The sequence below is a fragment of the Anguilla anguilla genome, chromosome 7 (assembly GCF_013347855.1).
Source record: "Anguilla anguilla isolate fAngAng1 chromosome 7, fAngAng1.pri, whole genome shotgun sequence".
In the NCBI taxonomy this organism is placed as follows: domain Eukaryota; kingdom Metazoa; phylum Chordata; class Actinopteri; order Anguilliformes; family Anguillidae; genus Anguilla; species Anguilla anguilla.
This window is the reverse complement of record NC_049207.1, coordinates 9784106-9805752: the sequence shown is the minus strand read 5'-3', so window position 1 is coordinate 9805752 and position 21647 is coordinate 9784106. Positions and strand designations below refer to the sequence as shown.

At 41.2% G+C, this 21647-nt stretch overlaps 2 protein-coding genes across 5 annotated transcripts in view; one reads left to right on the top strand and one right to left on the bottom strand.

Moving 5' to 3' along the window:
• Window positions 1-11098, bottom strand: part of tbc1d22a (TBC1 domain family, member 22a) — a 142146-nt gene extending 131048 nt beyond the window's left edge. The window contains exons 1-4 of one of the 2 annotated variants that reach the window (XM_035427162.1): window positions 10867-11098; window positions 9325-9381; window positions 5084-5478; window positions 3545-3724 (exon numbers count right to left, since the gene is read on the bottom strand). In XM_035427162.1, coding sequence (XP_035283053.1) covers window positions 3545-3724; window positions 5084-5478; window positions 9325-9381; window positions 10867-10928 — 694 coding nt within the window. In that variant the 5' untranslated portion in view covers window positions 10929-11098. The remainder of the gene's footprint in view (window positions 1-3544; window positions 3725-5083; window positions 5479-9324; window positions 9382-10866) is intronic. The other variant, XM_035427161.1, reaches the window with a different exon arrangement.
• A 5067-nt stretch (window positions 11099-16165) lies between these two features.
• LOC118231865 (ceramide kinase-like) overlaps window positions 16166-21647 on the top strand; it is a 32922-nt gene continuing 27440 nt past the window's right edge. The window contains exons 1-2 of one of the 3 annotated variants that reach the window (XM_035426187.1): window positions 16166-16500; window positions 21419-21463. In XM_035426187.1, coding sequence (XP_035282078.1) covers window positions 16350-16500; window positions 21419-21463 — 196 coding nt within the window. In that variant the 5' untranslated portion in view covers window positions 16166-16349. The remainder of the gene's footprint in view (window positions 16501-21418; window positions 21464-21647) is intronic. The other 2 variants (XM_035426189.1, XM_035426188.1) reach the window with 2 other exon arrangements.

The window sequence follows — 21647 nt, the reverse complement described above, 5'->3', positions numbered from 1 at the left end:
CAGCAGCTGCGGCGGCATCTTGCAGGAGTGCTAGCATCGTCCGTTTAATGCATTTTTTATTTTTCTGTTTATTTATTTTTTTTACAGGGACAGTGCGCACTAATCAGCATTACTGTAAATGTGCCAGTGTGAGCCAATCAGCTCATTCTCAACTGCTGGCATGATGTAAGCAGAGCCTGACTGAAAAGTGAGAGATTTCTTCAAAAAGCTGATTAGTGTGCTCCAGGCAATGTACAACTATGGAGACAACTGCAAGTAAGATAAGGTTCCCTGTTAAAGAGGGTTAGGGAATTTGCCTTATTAGAATAGGTCTGTAAAACGCATTTCAATCTGTTCACTGTCCCATCTTTTACTACGAATTCCATTCACTGTAAAGAAAACGAACATATTGTTAATATCCTTTAATATTTTTTTCCAAGAGCCTCTACAATCAAAATTGTCATTGATGCATAATAGCCACATATAAAGAATCAAATAAAACAAAAACTGACACTATTAAGCCTATTTTATTATCACCATAAAACTTTCATTAGAGGCCGAGTGAGTAGCAAGGGTCTCTTTCAACAGCCGGGAATAAAAACGGAAGAACGCGGATAAGCTCTCGTCTCCAGTAGCGGTAAAAATACATCACCCCGGTAACGGGGCGACGGTTCTTCAGCGTCCCGCCGCGGCGCAGTTTAGCGCGCGGTAACTACCCGTCTTACAGACGCCACCGGTGTGTGGCGGTACCCAAGACAACACCAAGATATTAAACTCAAACGAGACGCTATCAATTAGCTTCTTATTCAGAAGATTATAGCGGAGCAGCAGCCAGGCACTTTAGAATAGGCCCTAAGCTAAGCAAGTAAAAGTTAAAAATATTCCACAGCCTCAACAACTGAAACGGGCAAGATGCATGAGTTCAATGCTGCTTTGCAATTACGCTACCAGTATGTATAAATACACTTCACATAAGCTAATAATATATTTGAATGAATACATTTCTGCTAGAATTTCAAAATGTAGCGCAAGCAATTTGACAGCTTGCACGACTGTGAAAACCTAGGCTACATAGCCCACAGGCAGTTTCGATAGCAGTAGCCTAGCATAAGAATGAGGTGCGAATGACAAACGCCAAAATAAAACGGCCTCCAAGAGCAGCTGGGGCTAACTAGCGATGTATGGAAATAAACTCCCGGGATATTGGCGGTCCTCAAAGGGCCTAAAGGGTGACGTGCAGCAGGCCCCGGTGCCGCCCAGGGAAGGCAGGGCTCCAGTTGGCCGGGGGGGACGGCGCCTCATCGCGCACCACGGCAGCGCTGGCCGGTCATGCGCCTACAAGCCCACCGCGTTAAGCCTCTCGAGAACGAAGCGTCTTCCTGTGCCTCGTGTCTTTGTGGGACTGACTTGCAGAGTGCAGCATGATAAGAGTCGGGATTAGCATCACGTGACCCTCGGAGGAGGGCACATACTCGGTCTGAGCTCTCCTGAACCAATGGCAGAGGTCGCAGTGATGAGTGACACACGCACACACGCGGGGACATGCATACGCGACTGAGCATTGCAAATTAGGGAGGAAAAATATGGACAAATATTTTCCAGTTTATAAACTAGAAAAAAAGTACAGATCTTTATCTAGTGGCTTGTTGAGCTCTTTAAATGCAGGATGAGGAGCGCACAGGGTCTTTAAAACACCATCGTTCACATCCCTACTTAACGTGATACATGAGTGCGGTGCTCAGGACTGAACGCTGACTCCATGTGGCTGAACGGAGAGAGGAAGAGAGGAGACGCTCCCAACCGAACCGCCCGGATCCAGCGGGGTCCTAAGCCCCTCCGCTCGCTTGCAGCTTAGCGTGGCTGCGGCAGGAAGAGCCGGTCCGGACTCTTACTCGTACACTTCCGAGGGTTTCCAGCCGGGCCCGGGGGGTGAAAAATCCAGGTTCTACAAGTGAAAAGCCCTCCCCAGTATTTTGTTCCCATCACCTGGATTCACAAATTAGCACAGTTCCTCAGCCAGGAGGCGGAACTGATTAGTGGAATCAGCCGGATTAGTTCGTGGCTGGAGCAAAGACACGGCAGGTCTTTTACTTCCAGAGCCCTGGACTACACCTCAGGGCAAAAGGAACAGTGTGGCGTGGCCCCAAACGACCTTCAAAGCAACAACAACACAACAAGGGCGATAACAGTCCCCGGGTCCCGCATCCACTTTGTCATAATCCCACGGAAGCAGACGGCTGAGTGACAGGTGTCTCTGAACAGGGTTTTCACAAATAAGCTCCGCCCTCAGAAATCCTCAGACTCCCAGAGGCGGGGCCGAGCGTGGCGGGCCGGGGAGCGATGTGTTCCAGACAGTTCCAGGGCAAACCAGGTCTGCAGTCTCGAGGGGGGGGAGGACGCATGTGAGCGATTGCCTCTGAATAAGCTCTCAGCTTAGCTCCTTATAAATCAAACCATTCAGGGCTCCTGAGGGGCTCGGGAGGTGAGGACGCGCACTGCGAGCAGTCAAGCCCTGTTGTCGCAGGTCTGAGCCTCAGCTGTGTCATTAACCAGCAACGAGCTGGAGTCAGCCTCAGCACAACACCGCAGGCCTCATCCTGCCAGGGTCGGCTGTAATCCAGAGTTGCTCAAGTAACCGCACCATTAGTTCATACACTACATCAGGCGCCTACAGGTGATCAGTTGTCAAGCGCAAGTGCACCATTCTCTAACCTGCACTTGCCAGCCAATACTGGCTTGTCTGTGAAGAGTAAAATCACTGTTGTCTTAAAGACAGGTGCAACAGAGGACATAATACACTTCCGCTACTGTGCCCCTTGAGCTGGGTCATTGAAGGTGGAATGGTGATACAACTGGATGCTATTTAGAGAGCTCAAAGTTTCAAAGGGAAAAGAGACATAGATGGCGACTAAGATTTCACAAATGTGCATTCGTATCATACTCTAGTCAATGATTAGAGGGCACAAAGAGCAGTTTGCAGAAAAATTATCATTACCGTTCCTCACAATCAATGAATATGTATGTCTAATTTGCGCTCGGAATTCACAGGAATAAGTAGGTAAGAGGACCATAGAAGGCACATTTATGCATCCAGCCAAACGCTTTACCTGTGGTGAACTTCAGGTGAGGAGACCTTAGGTCTCCTAAATTAGAAACTTTTAAGTGCCTCTTAAGAAGCCAGTCTTCTCAGGCCTCTGTTTCAGAAAATTAGAAATCCCTGATGAAAACACTTGAAATGCTTCTCAAACATCTTCAGAAGAGATGCTTGATATGGACAATTTTTTCTCCTCATCTGAGATGTGGCCAAAGCTTAGGACATGAGGAATCCTGGCCTGACTATCCAATGGCATAATACTATTTCCGCTAAACGTGCTCCACAGTTTATAGATAATGATAATGCCAGCTTTGGCCTACTAGATAATGTAGGCACAGATGGCACTGGCAGTTGCTCACTGCCATTTTGTCTGGTACCATTACATGACTGGCAAAATTCACTTTTGGATTTCCTAATGGAGGGAACAGAGGCCACTGCGGATGGTGTAATGGCAGGGCGGGGCAGGCTTACCGAGGTCAGTGTTGGGCCCGGCCAGGACCTGCCGGAACTTGTCCAGACGGGACGCCTCCCTCTCGGTCATGACGAGCGCCCCGGACGTGTTCTGGTCCGCCATGCGGGCCACCAGCGGGATGACGGGCCGATGGGGGAGGGACTGCTGCCGCTGCAGGGCCACCCTCTCCGCCGCCCCATCTGAGCGCGTGCGGAAGATCCAAAAACACAGAGAGGCGGAAAGGGAGGACGAGAGATTAGCCTCGACAGAAGCGCCGCTGACGCTCCTGTCCCCTGAACTCTCACCGCTAAAAACTCTGCGGTGGCGTGCAATTACGGCTCGTTCCAGTTTCCGCCGCGGAGGAAACACTCTGGCGTTTGGACGCCGCGGTCCGCACGGCTCAGCCCATTACCGGGAGCAATTTGAGGCTCTGTAATGAAAGCCTTGCCTTCGGCCATTATCGTCTGTGTCCTGGTGTCCCTCCATTTTAAAAGCAGGGACGCCAGGAAACATGGCGAGGAACCAGCAAATGTACTGAAACTACAAAAAAAAAACAACCTTTACAGTCAATACCCGCAGCCTTCCCAACAAGCAATTTGGCCACTGAAAAGAGCTGTGCCCTACAATTGTGCTTCCTCCCAGCAATGGACACATTAAGTGTTAATTGCACAGGACCCACAGGGCACTTGGGTCAAACAGGCCTTTCATTACCCTCAGGGTATGTTGGCTCTGGTCAGCTCCCAGAAATAAAACTGAGATTTTTTTTAACCTTAATATCTCCCCTATTTCAAAATCAATCTCAATGGCATTTCACAGGTGAACTACAATCGCCATGAGCTCACTAAATACTATAATTTGGTATAGCTACATTATGCCATTACTATTTTGAGCACACCTCTTTAAAATTATTATAAAAATTAAGACTTTTTTTGCGCTCAACATGACTCTATTTGAATGTAACGGACCCTGACCCTGACTCATTCTGTTGGTCATTTTGGTCATCAAGGCTGTTGACTTTATTAAATTTGAACAAGAATTCTTAAATTCTGAGGATGAACTGTACATAGACTACACAATGAGGGAGAGACAAAACGCTCATTTTTTGGAGAGCAGGCTGATATTTGTGTTCGGGCTGATCGATGTAATTTCCTGTCTTTTGACGCTTTTGGAAAACAAAAACATTTCGCTTAAAACGTAGTGCGGTTCCCTTTTACTGTGGACACCGCACTTCCTTATGGGATGTGCGTGCACCAGGCAATGCATAAAACAGTGAGGCTTTAAGACACCTATCACAGAGCAATCTTCTCCTGAGAGACAGGCCCAAGCCTCAGCACGCTGAGAGATGGCTCCATGCCGTCATGTCGAGATTCCGTCTTATCGACGAGGCGACGGCACTTTGTACTTTCTCACACAAACGTCGCTCCTCTCTCTGAATTTCTGAGTGAGAAAGGAAAACTAAAAAACACAGGAACGGGGGGCCTTGGGAGCCCACAGTGACTGCATTTGCATCCGCTGTGGGAGAGAGAGAAGAGGTGAGAGTCTGGGCGACGGTCGCTGACCTTTCGATGACTCGAGGTGTGCCTCGCTCAGCGACTTCACCATCCGGCTCTCGGCGAAGTGGGGGCGGGGCTCCGAGCCGAACGTCAGCTCCGGGACGGGCTCCTCCGCTTCCTCTTCGTCCTGCTGCTCCTCCTCTTCCTCGTCCTTCTCGGGCCCGGCCTCCGGCTGCTTCTGCTGCTGCTCCTGTAGCTTGCTGTGGTTCTCGATCACCTTGTTGGCCGTCTCCATGACGACCTCGATGTTGAGGTTCTGGGCGGCGGTGGCGAGCAGCTCGTCATCGTCGTCCCCGACGTCCCAGGCGTCGCTGGTGATGCTCTCGAACTCCTGGAAGGTGGTGGCTTTCTTTGGTTTCCCCGGCGTCAGGGACTGCGCCTTGTTTCCAGCCTTCATTAGACTGAGAGGACGAAAACAGTTGACACAACTTGAGAGCCGTCAATGAATATGCCGTGACATTATTTCACAGCATCAAATTACGTTGACCTTAAACAGAGAGTCGAGTCAAAAAAAACTGTTGCATATTTATGATGCATTCCAGCCAAAATGATAAAGTTCACAAATCATTTTTACAGATTATTATTATTCCCTTAATGCAAGGTAGGAAAAAATGTTTCTTCCTTTCTTCAGATGTCAGAAACACTGACATAATGAAAGTTAAATGAATTTTACTTTACACCCGGTCCAAAATTGAAAAGAGAACAGAGAACAAAATGGAACAATTTAAATACATTTATGGTACAAACCTCTGTCTTTTAAAAAACACTTTCATCCTGCGAAGATGCATGTATATAAAAGTTAATAATGAATAAAAGTCAATTACAGTGCATTTCGTTTTGCTTGGTTATTGAAAGACAAATCTTAAAGTAAAAAAAATATATAACGCAAACTAAATTCAACTTTTCCCCTAGGTCTTCTGTGCAGTGTTGTACTCCAGGAGACTGGAAAGCAATTATGTTTCCCTCCCCTTTTTTATTCCACAATCCTTTCAGAACCACCGTTGCCATAACAGTAAGGAGAAAAGGTTTATATATATTACTCTGAGGAGTGATTATAGTTAGCAGTCTGCCAGTCAACTCCTCCATGCAACATCTCCAATACCTCCACAATGTTTGTTTTCTATGAATTTTGAAATGTATAACATTGAAGAAAATCAGTCTGTAAACTGATAAAGCACATACCATAATAATGAAAGGATATAAATATCTCAATCAAAATACTTCAGGAAAAGCAATTACACTCACTTAAGTCTAAGGAGATTAGAGTTCCCTGCTTCAAAGCGAGGATTATTTTTGAGCGGAAAATCTGAGCAAAAGAATTTGAGGGGGAAAAATCTAATGTACTTTTTTACCTTCATCAAAAGCACTAAAATGAATGGTCTTAAGGGTCACAAGAACACAAGAATGAAAGGAAATATTTACACTGTATTAAACAGTGACGTGTCTTTGTAGACTGATGACAAAATGGCATCACCACTAAAGACTTTAGTATTAAAATGGCTACCGCAGCCTACCAATTATTTTTGAGGTGTGGCCTCCTCACCACATAGAGATCATTCCAAAACTATTAAACGGCCTTGGCTTTTAATCACCAACACAAACTATGACCTCAGTCAGCTTTTAATCCTCATAAAACAGCGGTCTTCTCAAAAAAGGGAATTCAGAAAAGTCAGCATCGCATCTGTTTAACTTTTTTATTAGTGCAATCTCAATGTACTAAAAGACACAGACAGAGGCGCTAATCACATTGTCCGACAGCATTTGGTCATTTATCCATCAGGACAAAAGTTTACTGTGTCAGCACATTAGTGATCGTTTCATGAATAAGGCCACAGATCAACTTGACCTCACTCTAAAGATTAAATATAAAACAATTATTCAAATATTAAATATTTTTCTATTAAGCAACTTGTGGATTGTTGTAAGACATGTATGACCTGGACAGGAAGTTTTGAAAGAGTTTCAGCAACTTAACATGATCTTTGAAAGGCCCTAGGAAAAATATTACATTTTCAATAATTAAAAACTTCCCCTACAGGACTTTCACTCGTTTCCATGTGATGGGGTAGACACATTGCCCAAGATTTGATCAATCACATTTAGCCAGTTTAAGGGAATATGCATTTCAGTCCCATTAGACAGGGTTTTTATTCATGAAAACAAATTTTAACGCTGATTAAAATGGCAAAATCCAAGAAATGGGAAGAGACGTGGTCTGAAAACTTAAGTGCCTAGGCTGGAAGTGAGAGCAATTCAATTAAAAATGAATAAAGTAATTAAATAACATTATCACTGTTGTCTCCAATACTTAGGGCATATTGAATGTAGAGAATTAATTTTACAAAATAATGAATATTAGGAGAAAAGCATAAAGCCAAAATACCTTGTTCACAAGGCTATTTCAACAGCTAAAAGTACAATCTACCATTAAAATTTAATTGGTTTAAGTATTTTACACAATTACATAACATTTCTGGTATTCAGAGATAATACGTATTCTGATTTTTAATTATGATGAAGGGTTCAACATGTTTAGCAGATGTCATACCAACTGTAACTTGTGCCTGTTTAAAACAGTTAGCCTAGTCATTACAGAACTACTGCTAACGAAAGACCCACGAGACAAAAGCTTTGCTGAATAGCCAACTGTACCGCACTGAGTGCAAGCAGCATTTGCCATCAGCTGTTCATTCTGGTTCAAGCATTCAGTCATTCCTCGTGGTGATGTATAATAAACTTTCTTTTTTCCACTGAATGCAAGTCTCGCCTAATTTTTACATGCCATTAAAGCAAAGTAGGCCAAAAAAAATCTAAGACCTCGGACCAGCAATTATCAAAAGTTGGCATATAATGCATACACAAAACCACACTCAAAGCAAAGAAGGCGGCTCCAGTTTAAGCTACTGGACCAACCAGAATGAATCATTCGTGCCAATCATTCCATGTAAGGGAGGGACTAGAGAGGACCACAATGAGCGCCTGGTTGCCAGGTAGTACCAGTGTTTTGGGTTATTTGCTGGAATCATGAAGTAACCTTTCCATAGTATTGTAAACTAATGTTTATTACGGGATGGGGGGGATCATACGAAAATAAGTGAATGCTCTTGTTAAAAATTTTTCCACAGGTGACCATGGTACAAATGGAATAATCCAAAACAAAATGAGGATGGAGGATGGTTCTTCATTTCCGCATTGTGAATTAAAATCATAACATAAAATGACATGCATCATAAAATGTGTATATATTTAGATAAAATATTGATATCTGGTGAAAATGTATTGATACTGTATTGCAGAAGAAAGTATCACAATTCCATGCTGTATTGAGTTTTCCCCTCTCCCCTAGGTCAGGGACTGTGTTCCATCACTCTACAGTGACTCCCACAGTTTGACCAGGCACCTGGAGTTTGCATGCCAAAGCTGCACAAGAACAGTCTTCCTCTGACTCAGTTCTGTGCAAGCAGGGTCCACAGGTCGCGGTGTGAAAAGAAGCAGGCTGGGCTGGTGGCTCGTTCAGTTAAGGCACCCACACTGAGGTGTGTGTATGAGCCTCACAGCCTTGGATCTAATTTGGACCGTGTCAGTGCCGACTGTGGCCTGTAGCTCCATAGGGCGATGCGCAGCTAACGTTTTGTGTCGCCTAGGGAACAGGAGGGTTCAGTCGGATAGGGTTCCATATTCATCGCTCTCTAGAGACCCACGCCGGGTGCCATAGATTGCAGTCAAAGCCGCATATGAAAGGTCTTCCTCCGCCCCCGCTCTACGCAAGCTTAGCTGTAGTCTGCGGCGTGAAAAGAAGCAGTTGGCCCCACCATATGTTTCGGAGGAGAACCATGGTTGTCTACACTCTCACAAATCGGCAGTGGGGTTGGCAGCATGAATCCAGGTGCGATTGCAGATGATTGGCCATTCCAAATTGGGGTGGGAATTACAGATCCTCAGCCCAAGAAAAGAAAAAGCAGTTGACGACACCATGTGTTTTCAAAGAGATCCGTGGATTTCCACACTCTCCCAAATCAGCTGCAGGGATTGCAGCATGAACACAGTTCTAAATGCCCCACCATTAACTTGAGAGGATGCACACTTTAATACTTCACTATACGTTTACATTGTGTCCCATTCTGGGTTAATGCACTTTATCATGTTTCAAATTGAATTTGGTATTAAGAAGGAACGGGAAACAACACATTAAAAAAAACTTTTATCACAACTTTCACTTTCGCTTTCACACTCTCTCTCAAACTTACTTGGCATGGAGGAGGGGGTCAAAAGGTGGGTGCTGAGCTCCATACACATGTTGTATGCTGGGAGTGAGAAGAAAGAAAAGGAGTCAACTGAAAATGTACAGTTATGTCACAACTTATTTCTCTACAAGTACCTAGGTTTAGATGACCTAAATGTGCCAGATGAAGTATGATCTGAAACCCATCTGACTGCCTTTATTTGTATTGACATCTGAAAGCTAGGTATAAAAAATATGATTTGTTTTGGAATTACACACTGCTTGTTTCACCGGAAGATGTTTTGTTTTTTTCTTTGTGCTGTGCAAGGTACTAGTAGACTCCATTTTCAACATTTGCATTCTTCACAGTAATTTATGTTATGCAGGTAGCCTTGGTATATGCATTTGTTAGATCTGTAAACATACAACAATGTATGTACATTCACACATAGTAGGTACTATAAGTGTAATTTCCGTTTATTTCATTTTCATTCTAAAAGCAACTGCAACACAAAGGTAAATTTACGCAAAGTCGCTTTTCCAGTGACCTAATAATGTTATGCGAGTTGTTTTTACTTTTTGAGCCACAGTAATTTATAACACCGCGCAGATTCATTGCTTCTTTGAATCGTTCACTGAACACACTAGGCAGAATTTGCGCAGGACCTGCGAAAAACTGCGTCCTAACGACCACTTCTACAGCAAAACAAGTGAACCCCAGTGACACCAGAACTCAGGAATTATGCTGATTGGTTGTGAACTAACTCACGGTAGCCTCTATGAAAGTGACCTAAACGCAGTCCTAATTCTGGTTACCATTACTGAAGAGATTATAAGAACTGGATTCTTTATGCATAAAATATACAGATATATAAAGATACTGAAGAATTTATAACTTACAAGTTTGATCAAGCTGAAATGAGGTGCTATTCTACTTCGACTACAGCTACAAATGCTAACTGCTTTCAACGTTACCGGAGCAATAAATGGCGATTACTGTTATAACTAACGTTAACTACCATTACCAAGAACTAGCTAGTAACAACGCACCTGAAGCTACTAGTAAACTTAGCTGTTAGCGAGCTAGCAGGTAGCATCTTAATAAACACAAGGTGTAAGAGAAAGCTAGCATACAACAGCACAGAATTTCAAATGCGAATATGACTATAGAAGGAATGTGACAGTCCAAAGGATCAATAACTAGCTAATGTTACCTTTTCAGATAGATAGCGCGCTGTCACTCTCAACTAATGTTACAGTACACAGCTAGCAGGCAGGAAGCCTGAAATACGAAGCTTGAAATACCTGCATGTTCGCTAGAGTTAATGAGCTATTTAGCTAGCCACATAGCCAGCAATTGATCAAGCTAGCTCATACAGCAAGGCCATTGACCGACACCGTAAATAATGCATGGCTTTGTTTAACTGTGACAATTTCATTGCCAAAAAGTGAGTGCCCTGTTGGCGTCCAGAGAAATGAATCTGACAAACTAACTTGCAAGCAAACTAGCTAGTTAGCTAATATACTGAAGCTACTACCCTGTTAGCTGGCTAAACATAGCACATACCTTCCAGGGACCTTAGCAGTGTTTCTTTTCCAGAACTGCTTTTTGTTGCCGTCGTTTGACATTTTCTGTCTGCTGTACAGTATTTCATGAATCACGAAATGACAAATGTTTAGAGATGATGCCTATTGCCTCCAGGGTTGTTTATTTACACATAGCCTCTTCCTACTAAACTCAGAGAGCCGCCATGTTGACTCAGCCTTCACCGAGCAAACGTTGCCGTGATTGGTTCTTTTGGCAGAACAAGACTGTGCCCCAATCAGAAGTAACTGTTACTGTAAGTCACCGAAACGTACAGTACGTCATACATTATGTACACCCATCGAGCGTACGTGAGGAAATGATGTGTACACCCGACAAAGAGCACCTAAATAGAAATTATGCATACCTCAGCTCATTATAAAATAATTGAAAAATGTTGTTTGAGTAGAACAAGCACTTAGTTGTTTTTCCTTCTGCATTACAAACAAAATGAAAGTGCCCCTCGCAGGTGACTAAATGTCTAATTAGTTACTGATTATAAACTGTGCATTCACCTTAACTAAGGTTTAAGCATGTTACGTTGTACAATCTAAAATATGCCTACAAGCAATAAAATAGCATTGATAATTTTGAACTTTAGATCATTTATAGAAAGTAATGGCAATAAATCATGTTTACAAAGGTGTTTTGTATTTTTTTCCAGGAATGCTGGATGTTTACGTGCTTTGAAGAAAGCATTTTTCACTGGTCAGATCTCTATACCTGGGTTATTTGGACCAGGTACACACTAATGTCTGGGTAGATAATATTATTCCCTTATCATATTATTTCCTTAGCCTGAGCATGTGCTTCTAAAACAATGTTTAACCATTTTAAAATAGATTAGGTTTTTTCAGTAGTTACTTTAGTTCTTTGAAGTTGTGCACTTTATAACTATCTGTACATGTGGAATTCTACATTCTTTTCAGCAAATCATTGGGGCAAAATGTTTCATGTAAATGTTTTCATGTTGAATGATGAATATCTTCCAGGACTATGGTGAACAAAAATATATATATAGGTCTTGCATAATACAGCGGGAGATACAAACAGGTTAAAGTAAACCTGTAAAGATCTTAATTGACAACGTTTAATATTTGGATATTGCAGTTTCTTTCAGTGTCTTGAGAGTAAGTGTCACACTTCAAATTCTCAAGAGTAAACCCATTAATCTTTGATGGAGACATGATCAAAGGATGGGGAGGCAGGCAACTTCCAAAAGAGAGTGGTGTGATATAAATGCCATTAGTCTATACGTGATCAAAGAGAGCGAGTGAAGGGCAAAAGGGTCAAAATGAAAAGACAGTATTTTGAATTTAATCAAAGTTGGTTTCAAAGATCAAAAGCAGCTCAAAGACATCAATACAATGCTGAAAATGTGAATACTTTTGTCTGCGAGAGCATACGATCTGTACCATCTGTTTCAGTCTAAAAGGAGAACTTCTTCTGGCTATAGTAGCCCAGGTCATACAAAAAACGAGCCAAATACATTTCAGTTTTTTCTAACATTTTAAAGCACTGTACGGTAACAACGCATTCTAAGCATCAAAAAGAAAGGTATCACTCTATCTGTGCATCTATGCACTGTACAGTGTTATAAAATGCAAATATAAGCCAGTGTGATTTTAATTGCATGTTTAAAGCATCAGTTTGATTAATGAATCAATTAAGACTAATTATGAAACACTTAAGGGACTTTGTTGCAGAAGCATTACACCATTGCCTCATTTGAGGTGAATTGCCAAATATATACTTACTAGAATTTTATAGCCTTAAATTCCTTTTGAAATTATAGCATTAATTTAAAGTCTCTGTGATAATGTTATAATGATAATATGCATAAAATATTATATTAACATTATAAACATACGATGTGCATTCAAAATAAGAGCACTGTAGAACGTGTATTATAAATGGTGATTTAAGCAAAGATCTAAATTTATTTAGTCTAACAAATTCATCTTAAATATAAAATGAGGCCATTAGACAGTTGAGCTCCTCTGGGTTTGGCCTGTAATAACAGCCCTGTGAAATGCAATGGAAACTGAAACCTCTAATGACAGCACTGCTCTGGAGAAGAAAGAATGCAGGAAAAAAGGAAATTGTGTCGCTGGTCTTTTCTTTGTCACCCGCACAGCAAGGGGGACTGAATACAAAGGCAATTGAGTTACACAATTCCAACGTGACCCTGGGTCTGAAAACACATCTCCTTTGCCATATTTAATGCCTAATGACATAACCACAGTGCAATGGGTACCCAGATCAGAGGACATGAAAATGAGTTGACAAGATGAAAAAAATGTCACGGGTGTCAGATGAAGAAATGTTTGAAATAACATCCCTAAACCAAATGTTAACAAAGAGGCCAGGGTTTCATCACCGCTCTGCATGCCTCTTGATTCAGGAGTGAAATTTATTTATTTACGTGCATGTCTGTTTGTTTGTTTGTTTGTTAATATTTATATTTAAAGCACATTTACAACAAAATCTGTAATACTGCACATATATGATAATATATGTAACATCCCTCTTTATTTATATATTCCTACGGTTGTAGGAATGGAGGTTGGGATATGTGATGCACTTTAAATGAATCTTTAGCATCAACAGCGGCGGGCATTACTTCCTAGTCACAAGATGAATAACATGAGCGCCAAGAGTGTCCAGTTAAACATGGAATGGAATGTCCATGCCCAGAAGCAATGGTTAAACATGAAATGGAATAATGTTCTCAACACTACAATATGCCTCAGAGGAAATTCTCAGAAACGTCTCCCTTTGCTCTTACCGTTGTAGTCATGATGTAGCAAATTATACCATTCAGTGTTAAGTAAAGTAATCTGGGACTATATTTATATTAATAATATTCATTAAACATTTTAACTGATGAATGAAAGCAAACCCCCGGTTCGTGGGTGGCGGGGGGGTGGGGGGTGGGGGTGGGGGGTACTGGATTTTTGCCTTTAATCTCAAAACGGAAAAACCCAGTTCTTGAAGAACAGAGCAGGGGAACTACATACTCATCCTTGCATTCGTAAACAGGAACTCATTTTAGCTGACACTGAACTGTGTAACTGGGGGTAGTCAGAGCAAGGATAAAACCCTTGAACTGCACAGCCAGACACTGTTCATTGCTTGGCTACACTCTCCCTATCTATACATCAGCAGCAACCTTAGCTGAGCGATTAGCATCAGTCTCAAGTGTCACGGTAACTGATATTTTGTGTGCAAGCCAGGGTTGACTCCACAGCCCTTGCAGGGCACTTGACAACAGACTCAAATATAACGCTATCTAGACTACGTGAATTATCAGTCCAATCTATTAATTAAATTATTCTTACTTTTGTTCTTAACAAATGTTCCAATGAAAAACCAATATGGGATTCATGGCACCTGCAGACCTTAGTTTTTGTGCATATCCCCGGTGTATGAGATGATGAATGCTGACTGTTTGTAAATTTTAAGCGCAATCCTGTTAATGTGATTTGCATAGGGAAACAGCCAAGAACAAATACAGATGAGAAGAAAAAAATGATGAATGCTGAATTGTTTGTGGAACATTTCTTACACACAGTTTACGATCAAATATGATAGTACCCATGTTTCATGAATGAGGCCCATTAAGTTTCACTAAAAATTGGATCAACTAAGCCACTATTTTTAAAGGCTTCCTCTCCAGCAACTCTTCTTTAATCGGCCATCAGACATTTTAGACTAGCAAGTCATTTCAGGATAAACACAGCGCAGAAGTTTTATATACAAAATGATCATTTCGGTCATGTACTCTTCTCTAAGTACAATTTCCACGCTGATAAATAAGTATTAAATGTTAACATCTCTTTGCAGCAGAACACTTCAGTTTGATTTATTGTTCTAGAAGTCATTGTTGACTGTTATGAATACATTTTTCAATGTGGGAATGTGATATAAACTATCAATCTAACTTTCTTCATACATTTTACTTAGAGAAGTCTGAGTCTGAAGACCGTCCTCTGCCAATTTCGGGCCGCACAAAGACACGCCTCCCCTAAAGTCCATTTGCAAGCTTCTGTTTCTTTTCATTCTGCAGTCTAATAATTGAGCTGTGCAGTCATTACATTACATCAAATCAACACACTCAATGCACAGCCAGACAACAGGCACCCAATCAACCAGAGTCATTCTTTTTGCACTGAGACATTCTTTTGCACGACCTTCAGACTGAAATCTTTGCTCCCTGGGCAACTCTACAACTAATTATGTACCGTGTTGAAGGACAGCCAGGTACCCTCGGTACTGGCACAATCAGAGATCAATGCATTTCAGGATCCGAGGCATTCTGGACAGACCAGCTTGCTCTAAACTGCTCAGTCAGTCCAATTATCTACTCAGTTTGATACTTTATGTTTCACAGTTGAAAGTCCTTTTACCCCTCATTTTCCGATTATGAGAGCACTTCATAAACAGTTAGTCATCATCGAGTATTATGACAGCATTCTGGTGAAATTATGCAGTCATTTTCTTTTTTAACGATTTAAGTAATTAAATTGATTTCATAAAATTTCAGGTCATAATGATTTCATAAAAGATTTCATAAAAGACTTACTATTTGGTTACACAACATGTTTTAATTATGTTTCTTTTTGAAGAATTTTGCTATTTGAAGTAGCATTTTTTTCTAATAGGTTATGAAGCAAAACGCAAATTTATTAGTTAAATTTTTAGTAAATGTTTGTTGAATATATTTATTCAAATATTTAGAAAATTGCCTGTTCTAAGTCCGAATTATGAAGTCTGAGTTGTATTTTAGTTTTCTCGAATTGGTTTTAAAGACACCCAAGTGGACTTCCTCCAGAGAGAATTAGTAGAGCAGACTTTTATGTGAGGTCTTCGTCAGCTGCATCATTTGATGTTCCATTGCAAGCTTGGTTTTATTCTTATGACTGCTGTTTGTCTACATCAGATAATATGCATTCTTGCCAAATAGTAGAACTGACAACATAAAATAAGGACATAATCAGACCAGATACTACTTAGTGTAATTGCTTTTATGGGTGTTGTGGAGAGCTTGTTTAAGTTTTAATATTTCTCAGTAAAAACGCAAATATTCCAGATATGATTTCACTTTTTAAAACAATATTTAAATTGAAACAAACGATCGTGCATTACAGGTGATTGTACAAGCAACACAATGAATGACTACAAAGGAGTTTTTTTTTTTTTTGTCAGGAGACGTGCCTCCTCACGAACAAATCCCCATAACGAGATTAGCATACGCGGTGACGACACACGTACAGCTCAAACTGTCCTCCTTTGCAAATTAAGAAACCGCTACACAACAGGCTCTAGCGCCAGCAGCTTTGTTAGCAAATGTGGACGTCCGGCCTCAACTGCTTGATAGCACGGTTAATGTAGATATGCTAGGTATCAGATAGCATATGTTTTATTCTTCAGTTTCCCAATCGCTGTGACTTACTGGCGAAGTCATGGAAAAACAGCCAAGGTTATTGTCATCTCAGCTCTTACTGAAAAACAGGGTTTTTGAAGTCACCTTAAACCGTGCATTACTAACATGGAAGGAGATACAGACCAAGAAAAAACGCGTCTATGGGAGCATACACAGTACATTCAAAGTTGGTAAGTTATGAAAATAGATGCAAAACGTCTTTGCTGTGTGCAATGTATATGTGCCTGAAGTGGATGATGTTGCACATCAGGCGAAAACCAGACTACCAGCTACGTCTGCATTTGCGAGCGACACATTGTAAACAAGTGACGCACGGAAGCATTCTCCCTGTATGGTTGGAAATGTCTGGATATGAATGTTCTTTTAAAACGGCATTTCCCCTATTGTCTGAAACCCGTTGACTTGGAACAATGTATCAGTATACGCGATTTTTCATGCACGTGTCCATATGCAATAATTGTTTTGCTCCAAATGTACGTTTTGAACAGTGTAGGAGGTCATTCAATGGTGCACTGCTCTTTAGTTAAAACAACCATTTAACTCGCGAATTTAAATATTAAAATGTACGGCGTTAGCTAAGTTTATATTTGTTCAATAACAATGAAAATCACAGCTGCATAATGGCCTTTTTTGTAAGAATTTGAAAGCCCTTCTGTGCTGCCCTTGCTGGTTGACAGCTGGGCCGAGGACGCGGTCACGCCATTCGGCGAACGCGCAAGTAGCCTGATCCTGTGAGTCCACGGAACCTTGTTACTGTAGCTTAGCAATTTGCCGCTTAACTTTGCCTCCGAAAACTATCGTATTTTCTGGTTGTATTTGTACTGTTCAATTCACTAACAGCTTTAAACCACAACTGTAGGCCTCCAGTTATTTTTGTGTCCGTAGTCTAGCACTGCAAATTTATAACAACGGTTTATAATCTTTCAATATGAAAATGAAACAAACACAGTGGAAACTTTCCTAAGACATGACGGTCTCTTACCGGCCTGGGTTCACGAGAGGACCAAGAAAGCCCAGACGTGTGACACGTGACTTGCCCAGTGTTTCACCCTATCTCATGGTGGACTATTGTTACTATTTTATTATTGTTACTATTACTACTATTACTATTTACTATTACTGTTTTAATTAAGAGTCGTTACGAAATGTTAAGGGAACTGTCATGAAAAAAGTTACCTTTTTCACTTGTAAAACTTAATTAATTCCACCTACTTCACAGCTTGTGGTGTAGCCTACATTTAGAAAATTGTTATATTCTGTTAATGATTGACAGTATCTGCTAAATAAAGTCATTTTGAGAGAAAAACAGCTGGTATATATCCACTGTTTTGTGTGTGGAATTATAGATTGCTACTCACACTTATGTTAAACTAAAAGTTTTTTGTTGCTTTGGAACAAGTGTAGACCAATTGTAAAGCAGATGAGTGTGGCAAGCCTATGAGGCTTACTAAAAACCAAACATACATGAAGAGGTTGGTCACTATCATGCAATCATGCAGCCAGATCAGTTGTTTAAATTCATATCCACATTGAAGGTAAATGGCGGGTTATCACAAATTGGGTAATTTGTTGTGTGTTCGTATCAAACACAGACAGTATCCCGAATGCCAGTCCAGTTTTCCCTAGCTGTGTGTTCAGTTGATGGCAATTAATTACTGTCCCAAGTTTTTGAATTATCCCCTTGGCGGTCATAGGCCGGGTTCTACGTGACACATTCCTTTGTCAGAGTCCTTCTTTTGAGGAGGTCAAGTCGATTAATAGCTCACCTTGGCACACGCCCACATCGGCCAGTCACATTGAAACACATCAACTTAATTGTGGGCAAAAGAGCTAAAGGGAAACCCAGGGGGGATCATATTTGCTCCCATGCCAGCCTGTTAAACAGCGTCAGGCCTGTTGTACTTTAGTTATTGAAATGCAGTTCTATGGTGTGTACAAGGAAGTATGGATACTCTCCTCTGCTCACTCTGTACACTGTTGTTTCACTTAGAATAATAAAAAAAATCCTGAGAGCTGGTTGAGAATAGTTATAAATGACTAGACACAAATCGTATGTGATATTATTGATGAATAATTTTTGTACTTCCCATTTAATTTCTTCCGTTTCAAAATGTTTTAGAGATATTTAGAGACGTGAGAATAGTTCACATGTCAAACGACTACTGTGGGGGCCTGATGTTTCAAGATATTTTAAAGAAAAAGGGGGGAAAAAAACAGAGCAAGTCAGTTTTACTCTAATTTTTGTCTATCCCCTTAAACCAGTTTTTGACAGAGTACTGTCACTTTGTGTTGTAGAGGAGAGCACAGATGCTTGGGACATCTCTATTTGACATTTTGACCCTGGGGTATTTTCATAGATGTTCCTCCCGTTGTTGTTGGGGTTAGCGTTAGTTTCGGCCTGGGTGTTCTCCATGCCTGACTAACCCCTCTGCCCTGCGGTCCTCTCGTCTGTAGCTGATGGTGGCGGAAGTCGTTGAGCCAGTATACTTGTTGCATGATCAGCACGGGTCAGGTCACGGTGAGGGGGTGTGGGAACAGCGCTGACTGGCGTTTTCCAGATTGGTGGCCTGAGCTAAGCGGGTTCACCATATGGGATGTGGGAGAGGGGTGCGTTGGGTTGAGAGGCTGACGCAACCCAACGCTTGTGACCAGTTTGTTTGAACTGTTATTATATCTGATTGTGCAAAGATTTTTTTATTTTTTTATCCATCACTTACAAATAAAATACATTAAAAATACACTAAAAGGTTAAAACACTTTTTTCCTAATCTTATGATGTAATTTTAAGATAGATGCCTTGGGACATAGGAATCTGTGTACTCAAGCTGTTTACTATTGATTAACTGAGGAGACCCTGATCCAGATGACATTGGCATGTTGCAATCACTCATTCATTGGTGGTGGGTGAGGTGAGTTCCTACTCATCAGTGTAAAGCACTTTGAGCATTTGGAAAAGTGCTATATAAATGCAATGATTCATTCATTCATTCATTCATTCATTCATTCACTCCAACCTGAAGCAATTCAGACATCCCACCTTGCTCAAGGGTACAACAACATTACCAGGGCTGGCTAGTGCCATGCAGGTAGCAACAACACAGGTCATGTGATTAAACAAAGCATTGAAAACAGTTAAGTTAAGCAGTAGCAATGAAACCATGCAATTAAAAAACTGAAAGTAACAGGTTCTCAATCTGCACAGTCACATTGCTTCCAAATAGCTTTATCCTGGAACCGTCAATAAGGTAATCAGTGTGCTGATTAGACCTGGAACGTGATTGACTGTGAGGTATGTGGATTAGTTCTGTATAAGTTGTTGAGGTGGGCAGTGTGGGCATTAGTCCTGGATGGACTGTATTTTTTTTCTCATTTTGCCCCAAATTGGCTCAGGATTTCTGTCCCATAAATTGTAAAGAAGGCTCCAGAGGATAATTTTAGAAGAAGCGGGCATTTAGTCTATTGTTCCAGAAAGTTTGAAGACCCCCTGAACTAAACTATTTCTAGGGCATGTTCCCTTTTCTCCTCTGTGTTTCATGCCTTTATGTAACCTGAGAAAATAGACCAGAAAGTGCATGTATTTATTGCCTTTTCCATTTGTCTTGTTCAAGAGTCAGAAAGGCTGAATTGGCAAACTGCTTTTATTCTTGTAAGAACTGGGCAATTCAAATATAAACAAAGCCAAAAAGGAAAAAAAATCCCGGCATTCATCCTGAACATCTGCTGATGAAAAAAAGAGAAACATTTTCTTTTTATAGCAGATTGCAGATTATTGAACTTATGCCTCCTGGTGGGGTTTAGATTGTTAATTTTTCTAAGCATGTAAAGTCATATGATGCTTGTTGATGTTGCTGGATAAAGGTGTCTGGTATTCATAAATGTCCCTGGCATACACTTTTAGCCCCCGGTACCATAGAATACCTGGGCAACTGCTCTGAACAAGAAAGAATGTTAGTCGTCCATTGTTACCTGTGCAAGAACTTGTACAATAGTCTTATAAAAGATCTATTGTTCATACAATAGAAAATTAGCCGTATGGGTAGAATACAGACCTCAGCTTTTAACGGCAAACCAATGGAGTGGAAGATCAAGCTTTCTGGACAAAATGTTATTAGTTCGGGCTAATTAATGTAATATCTGAGTTTTTAGTGTTTAAATCAGAATTAGACAGTTCTTCACCTGTATTCCTCTTCAATAAATAAACTACAATAGAATATTAGCAATGTGTGCTATGTGCTTTGAATGTGTGCTTAAGTGTAATATAATTAAACTTGATAGTTATATTATCCATCCGTATGTACACAGTATATTTTACCAATGGAATTGAGGTCTGTTTCCTTTATCAAGGTTTCAGCCACAACCAATCATATAACCCAGTCATTTTTATTTTATAGAACTTCTCTGATAACATTTCTCTCCGAGGATGAACACTTATTGAGCGTATATGGCGTACATCTTGTTCCTCCATTCTGTGTACTGCTATCTCCCTCCTATCACTTGAGGTAGATATTGTCTTTCTCCAAAGAAATAAATATAGGGCTTTGCCCTTTGGTATCAAGCTTATTCCTTTCAGATTTAGAAGGGTGCAATCAGCGAGGAGATCTCTGTCTGTTCCCGTACACGGGCGCAAAGCCAGTGAACTCGAAGCAGTCGCCGCGCGTATTACCAAAATTCCCATCTCAGCCAATGAAAGATGAATGGAGCCTTCGATATAACCTTATCAATCAGCTCAAAGGGTAAATGAGTTTCAGCACATCATCTAGAAGGTTATTCTTCTCCTGGAGTATATATCTATCTGAAATCAAATGATGCAAGACCCTATCTGGAAGCAAAGCAGCCACCAGGCCTGGACAGACGCTCCCCACCACCACCACCACCACCACCACGTAAACACGCACATACACACACGAGTTGTATAAAGCAACTGCTCCAGCTGGAAATGCAGTTAACAGTTTGGTTTGCTTTGAAGAGAAACGGTTGATGGTCAGTGTTTCATTAAGGCCAGGAGTTGATATGATTTGAGAGGTGACTGAGGTCTCATTTATGTGTGTGGTTTACACCAACTACAGTAACCCTGCTGTTTTTCTCCAGGATTCTGCCTCTCTAAAGTTCTCAGCAAACCCAGCGGAGAGTCAGGTAGGCATGCTCTTTCCCCCCCCCACCGTGGAAAGAGCCTTGCAGGTGTGACAGGGAAGAGTAGTTTGAAGTGCTTGTGTTCCCTGTATTTGATGGGGTTCTCATTTTCTATTTTTACATCCAAGTTCTCCACCTTCTTGTCATTTTGTCCCAGTTTGGGAAGGCAAGTTGTGATAGTAGGCCC